General features: G+C 44.5%; 1 protein-coding gene across 2 annotated transcripts in view; it reads right to left on the reverse strand.

The window, feature by feature from the left end:
- Positions 1-7,284, reverse strand: part of AMOT (angiomotin) — a 46,679-nt gene that overhangs the window by 13,111 nt on the left and 26,284 nt on the right. For both annotated transcript variants that reach the window (XM_008636213.2, XM_017737579.1), the window contains exons 6-7: positions 7,140-7,232; positions 4,456-4,601 (exon numbers count right to left, since the gene is read on the reverse strand). In XM_008636213.2, the coding sequence (XP_008634435.1) occupies positions 4,456-4,601; positions 7,140-7,232 (239 nt within the window). The remainder of the gene's footprint in view (positions 1-4,455; positions 4,602-7,139; positions 7,233-7,284) is intronic.

Here is a 7,284-nt window from a genome sequence, read left to right on the forward strand (position 1 = left end):
TTTGGTAACACTATCCCCTTGCTAGGGAACAGTGTCTGTGGCATGGGAATGTCACAATGTCGTCGCCCCGTTTGTTTGTGTTAAAATAAAGTTCTAACTCTGCAGGCCACCTCTGGAAAATCACTAACAGGCAGAATATGTGAGACAGTGACATGGCAATAAAAAGGCAGTTCTGTCACAAGAATGCAGCTCATTAGAGGGAACCAGTTACAGGGAAAACAGGCAGGTTTCTCTCCTCTGCACCCAATCCATCCAGGAATGACAAGGCATCCAAAAAGTGTCCCCTTTAGAAGCAACTCTTTCCTGAAAGGAGTATTATGTAGTTCTCAGAGTCTATGTGAAACAAAGCTGTGGAGACCAGGAGTATCTTTTTACAGACCCAGGGAAGTGACTGGAAAAAACCAGACCAGGCATCAAGCAGACAGCTCTCGTTTGGGTCTCTGTTCTGAAAGTATCTCAGGCACAGCATAAAAAGTACAACAGATGTCATTGGGAAATGCATTTTCCCACTTCCCACCGGACAGAACCTTCAGTGTTATCAGAAATAGAGCATTTTTTCTCTCCACAACAGCACAGTGGGAAATGAACACAGTATCTCAGCTGAAAGCTGGAATTCTGATGGCTGAAGGATCTTAGAACTTCTAAACACAAGCATTTTTAGAAAAGGTATTTCATTCAAACTTGTCCCCTCCCTCAGCTCCCAGTTTCCACCCATTACAGAGGTCCTCTGTCTCCTCTTCCCACTGCAAGGTGTGTGTGTGAGGATGACAAAGAGCAGATATTTTTATCTTCCAGGTGGTTGTCACTATTCTTCAAAGCTGTCTCCTTGAGGCACTCATTAAAAAAGTGGTTTGTAAAGCAGTGGAGCAAAGGAGTACAAGTCACACTATTATAAAAATACCACAAACTTTTCTTAAGTTGCAGTGTGGTCTTCCATGGTATGAATTAAGTAGGGTAAGCAGAAATGACCAAATTTGACAAAAAAATAAAAAAGTAAAACCAGTAGCACTTGTAGCCTCTGCACTCAGCAGTTGTGGTTCAAGTATTTGGCATCAAACTCCCACCTGCAACATTCCAAGTCTGGTAAGGACTGGCAGTCAGTCAGCATTTACTCAGGGTCAGGTGGGCCAGGATGGTCCTTTCTGCAAGCCCAGCAGCTCTGGCCCTGGCCCAGAGCAAAGCCCAGTTTAACTGCTCCATCTGCTGCAGGCTCTCAAGGTGTATGTGAGCAGATGTGGTTAAATCATGGGTGACCAGCAACAACCCTGCTGCCATCCCACTTGAGACTCTCACAGCAATCCATGCTCCAAAATGAGAGGTTTTCATTGCTTTAGCTCCAAATATTATTATCACTAACTGCTTCTGACTGTGATATACATTTTTAAGCCAACATGCATTTTACCTCAAATATGTTCAATTTATGTCAAATGTATTACATGTAATGAAAATAATCTGAAGTTTTGATTTTAGAAACCACAGACCAATACTCCCCTAGAAACAATTTGAGTAAGCTGCTGATTTATGCAAAACTGTGGAACATTTACTAAAGGGAAGAACAAAAATAGAGAAGTGAAAATAGGGGTTAATAACCGTGTATCTTTATGGAGAGTAGAGAAGTAGTAAAGTTTAAATATTATATATAAAACATATACATACTTAGCAATTCTCTTCGTAGACATATTTAAGTTTGCTTTAAATATTTATGATCACTCACCCTATTTTGCACTTTGCAGAAATAAACCCCACTCTATTAAAAACTGTAATGGCAGCTTGTTCTAAATTTGAAGAGCCATTTCACCCCTGCTAACAGGGGAAGCATTCTGTGAATGTCTACTTTTGCTTCCAACTGCTTCACACTATGCTTCAATATCTCCAAGATCATTCCTTTCTCCATCACATTTAACATCCCTTCATCTCTCCTTTCACTCTCTTGGATGCTAAAATCCAGTATATATAAAAACCCTCAAAGCTACACAGGTGTAGACAAGTGTCTACATTATACAGATGGGTGGTTTTGTCCAAACTGGCAATTCAAGCAAAGGGTTTTGGAAAGAATCTAAAGTTCCAATTCCAATGCAACATTTAAATTCTGTTACAGTGATATATGGCTCTCCCTAGAATGGAAATATTCTTTTTATAAAGGATCTGGTGCATATGAGGCAGGGTTACTCTGCTTAATAGGAAGCCAAAATGGAGGGGGGGGGAAGAGAAAAAGCTGAAAACTTACATTACAGGAGGCAACAACATTCCCCCCCCTCAGGTCCTGAGCCAGAGAGGCTGCCAAACCTGAGTCTAAGAAACTCCACCCTCTTCTGCAGGACCAGTTTGGAAATTCCCAACACTTACAGGGACTAGTCACTCAGATTAACCTGGCAGAAATAAAGAAATTATCCACAAATTGTTCATATATCTTGGCCAGTGAATGCCACTAACTCAGAATGGTGTTCTCAGCCCCTTCTAAAAGCACCCTGAGCTTTGAGCAGCTCCTTGGCCGCCTTTCAGAGTTACCAAACAGCCTGGGGATTTGAGAACTTTCCACAATTCAACACTAATGAGGCAACAAATGCGTTATAATCCTAAGTATTTCATTAAAAAGTGATTTGAGAAACCCACAGAAGTGACTCTTTACCATTTGTTTCCCCTTATTCCCTCTCACCTCTAGGAAAAAGCAGAGTTAATTCCTGCTTCCTCACTGAGACGCTTCCATATTTATCTACAGCAGGAAGGGTGGCACTTCCTGCACACCCTGGGATTCAAGCAAAGGTTGGATGCATGTGACCACAGGCCCTCTTGCAGATCATTTCACTCTGTATCAGTCTATGTGTGTTTTTTAAGCTTTCATGCAGTTTAGCCCAGCATTACTTACCTATTTCACTATTCTACCTAGGCAGAAATACTTTGCCACAGCACCGAACCCAATTCTAGTAAAACAAGAGCAGTCTTTTGAAAATAAAACACACAATTATTATTACCCCTCAAGGCTTCAACTTTACTGTGAGTGAGCCAAAATTAGTGCCTACACAGAGGTTCAACCCAGCCAAGTGCTGTGTGTGCTGGCCCAGCTGATCGTAGCACCTCATCCACATTGACTCCAAGCATTTCCAAGGAAACCACAAGCATGTCCCATGTACTTGGAGTTAGTGACACATCAGACTTTTAAATAAGGTGCTGAAATTTGAATGAAAGCCAAAGAGCTCCAATACATTGCAGAATCAATGACAGAACAGTCTGAGAGCCAAAGAGAGCCATATTACATGTAAATTACCCTATAACCTAATGCTCCCTGTCCCCTGAGTGAGTGCAAGTCAGCCATGCCAGGCTAAAAGAGGTTATGACAGCAGGTAAGCCCACAACAACATCCTGAATGAGCAGAGCAGATACAGGGGAGATCTAGAGGGCTTGAGGCAAGGCTTCCACAAAGAGATTAAAGGAAGGCCAAAAATTAAGGACACCAGGGAGAGACCCAGGAAGGTTCAGGGGGAGGGCTATTGAGGCAAATCCAGAGCTCAGAGAAGAGTAGGCTAAAACTCAGAAAGCAGCTACACCTGTAGCTGGGAGAGGAGGGTATTCACTTTGTGTTTGATCATTCCTCCTCTGTTGGTACAATGGGATCCTGAAGGGAGAGAGAACTGAAAGCAGACAAAGGGAAGGTTTGAGGAACATCTCTGAAGGTAGCAAAATTCAGGTGGACATAGGCACAGTGCCCAGCTGAGGGTGACGCTGAGTCCTGGTAGCCAGGGAGAGACGGCAGGATTGGAGAACAAATCTGCAGTGAGGAAGTGTGCTTGGTCAGGAGATTTCCTCCCAAGACTCTCCACGGAGGAAGAGTAGGACTAAAGGAAGCAGAGGCTGGAGTGGGAAATGGGGCCTTTGAGAGGAGAGCAGTAGGCGGGAGGAAAGGACGGACACCGTGACGCAGAAGGGCAGAGAGGTGAGAGCCATGAGTGGCAGGGACAAGGCTACAAAAGAAACTGCTGTGAAAGCTGCCCAGCTAAGCAGCTCAAATGCATTATCCCCTCTTGGGAGGAAAGGGAGAGAAAACGACTAAGGTCATGCCCAGCTTATTACAAATGCTGGGCACATACTGCATATGATCTGCACTGTCCCCACACCTGGCAAGAGGACAAGCTGCATTCATCTGATATTACTTGAAAGTCCCTCCAGATCTGAATTTCTGCCAAGTTCAGGAGGTTTCCAGGCCTGAGATTTTACTTCCAGCCCACTTTTACAAATTGAAACAGAAAGAAAACAAAATATGACTGCTTAGACAAAAGCACGTCCAAGGAAATACAGATTTGTGGCTTATCTGTTTAGCTAGTCAACACAAAGCTAAGCCGATAGAAACAGCTTTGAAGAAAGCAGATTTCCTTATAACTTGCACAAGACAAATTCATTCTCACAGTCACTTTTGGTGGAACACAAGCTACCCTGATTCCTCTCTCCCAGCATCCTTACCTCCTCCTCCAGTTTCACCACCTTGGCCTGAGCATTGTTCAAGGCCTGGTCTCGGATCTCGATGTGTCTCCGCTGGTCCTCGTTGGTGGAGCGTGCAGCAGCCAGCTCTATTTCCAGTTTCTCTTTTTCCCGCTGTGTTTCCTTGTCTATGGATAAAAAAGTGATAGTTATCAATGCACAGCACTTGTCTCTGCCCAGTTTTCAGGAGTCTTTCACTCCAAGGGTGAAGGAAAGACTGCACTGGGACTCTCACAAGAGAGAGAATGCAAATCTAATGCTAAGGGGGAAAATAAAAGGACATGGCTTTCAAGGAAGAGAAGGGCCTGTAACCCCGAAAAACAAGTATGGTACCTTCAAGCAACAATGTGCCACAAAGATAGTGAGAAGGAATAGAAGATGCATCACTCAGTACAGTTACTCAGGTAATTTGTTGTGACTATGCAGATGGTTACTGAAACTTGGCACCTCCTCACCTGCGAGCTTTCAGTAGTGGAAAACAAACTGAGTAATTTTAATATCTCAGGCTGGGGAGAGAGATGGCAGACTTGTGTGCCTGAAAAACTTGTGCTCCTTTTTTCCACACCGACCTCCCAAACCGGAAGGCTGTTCTGTCCCTCCTCAGAGGAACATCCAGCAATTATCTTCAGAGGAGTCAGAAAAAAGTCAGCAATGAGAACTCCTAAGTCTTCCTCTACTGCCTGTAAAAATGACCCCCTGGGCCAGAAGTGAGGCACATACATCTGTTCTGTCACTGCTCAGAGCAGACCTGCCACCCCAAACACAGCAACTCATCCTTTTCTGCTGTTCTCCAGGAAGAGCTGGATGGTGTTGGAGCAGCAATGCTGAGTTGCAGGAACAGGGCACTGCCTTCATAAAAAAAAATAGATAGGATAAAAATAATTGGAGACTGGAGCAATTATCACACAGGGGTGTAAGGCAAAGCCACAACACAGAGCTGATGTCCTCTGTGTATGTTGCCATTCCCAGCTCAAGCCAACCAGCTCCAAAGATAACATTAACCCACTTGCTGGATACACAACCACAGAATACTCCCTGGAGTGATCTACACCCAGCACTGATGACACCAGAGAAACTGCATTCCAGAAACCAATATCCCACGACAAAGGAATGAGGACAAGGAGTGGAAGGCTTGAAAAACAGGAACGAGGTGCTGGGTGTTAGGGCAGACTGCATATGGAGTACACAGGCCCGTTTGTGCAAGCATGTGCATAACTATATTTACAGGACCACAATTACTCCCTTTCTTCTGCCAGCAAAAAGCCAGGAACAAAGCTTTAGCAACACAGAGTAGCTGAAGATTCCCTTCTGCCAGGGAATCAACGCAGCCCACACACAGGTTGCAAAACAAACCTGTCCACCAACAGCACCCAGAGCTCTGCAGAGCAAACCCTGAGCGCAGCTCAGAGCCAGACCAGGACATAAGGATAAATGTCATCACCTGCTTATTTTTTTTCCCCATCTTTTCTCAGCATTTCTCCTCCACCCAGGAATGAGCTGCTGACAGTGTGAGCACATTAACTGTACTGCAGAGACTGAGCTGCAATGAGACAGGGTGGCATTATGCCAGCAGGTATCAGTCAGTGCTACCAGGCTGTCTGTTAATCTGGAAATGCTTGCAGAGAGGCTTTTGGAGGTTTTGTTGCAGACTTTTCCCCAAATGAGAACTGCTTCACTTGACAAGTGCCTGCAGCACCCCTAGAAATGCTGGGACCTATGAAATGCAGCACTGTTGCTTCCATGTCCATCCAAAAGGAGAGGCCCCACAGCTTTGACCTTCCCACCTTTCTGGGTACACCTGTGAACCTCAGTGCCCACCCAACAGAAGGAGAGACTAAACTCCTAGACTTCCCACTACCACCAGGAGTTTGGAATTCACTCCCTGACAGCCATTTCTTGCAATGCAAAGCACAAGGAATGAGCTAAAGATGACACAAGAGAGGGACACCAGCATCTGTCAGAGTAGCTGCAGTGTCTGTTGCACCACAGAAAAACTCTGTTTTGCAATTTTATTGCACTACCTTTTTATATAACAATTGGAGAAAAGTGAGCATTGTCAGAAGGGTGGAGTACACTGTGGGATGAGAGGAAAGTTGGCCCGGTGCCGTCGGCCTCAAGACATTTCAGAACAAAGGAAAAGCAGCATTTCACACCCGTCATTTTGGTTTGCCTTGTGATAAATCCACTGCTGTGGACAGCATTCCTGACCCTCACCCAGTCCAGCAGACTACAGGAGTGTTCATCCCCTTTATTTTTGCTGAACAGGATAGGGCAGTGGCAAATTAAAGAGGAAGAGATAGGAGACCTACCAGGCTCCTCTCCCACTGGCCTTAACTCATGCCAGGACTCCTGTTAGCCTGGGAAGGTTAATTTCAAAGCTTCCAAGGAATAAAATAGGTGGATAAAATGTCATGTAAATTATGGGGTGAACACTAATTTTACAGTTTAACTGCAAATTACCTTTGCTCCAAAATCTCTAATAAATCCCATCAGATGAACTTTACATACTGACAGAAAAGGAACTCTTGAATCCCTCCTCCTTTCTCCACTGCCAGTTTTGGACTGCCACTGCCCTGATTTCTTTGCTGATAATTAACCTGCTGCACTGTCCTCCTTCCCAGGGTGACTGGAGCTTTCCACTGACCCATAATGGCTGTGTAACTTACTTTGTGCAAAGAGCTGAGAGATGGTTTTCCGATTGTCTTCAGATCCCTCAAACTCCTTCTCTGCCAGCTGCTTGTTGGCTGTCTCCATGCGTTCTGCAAAAATGTTCAATAAAAGCAAACTAAATAATTAAAAACTTTAAATCAC

Source organism: Corvus brachyrhynchos, unplaced genomic scaffold, assembly GCF_000691975.1.
Source record: "Corvus brachyrhynchos isolate BGI_N302 unplaced genomic scaffold, ASM69197v1 scaffold346, whole genome shotgun sequence".
Classification (NCBI taxonomy): Eukaryota; Metazoa; Chordata; class Aves; order Passeriformes; family Corvidae; genus Corvus; species Corvus brachyrhynchos.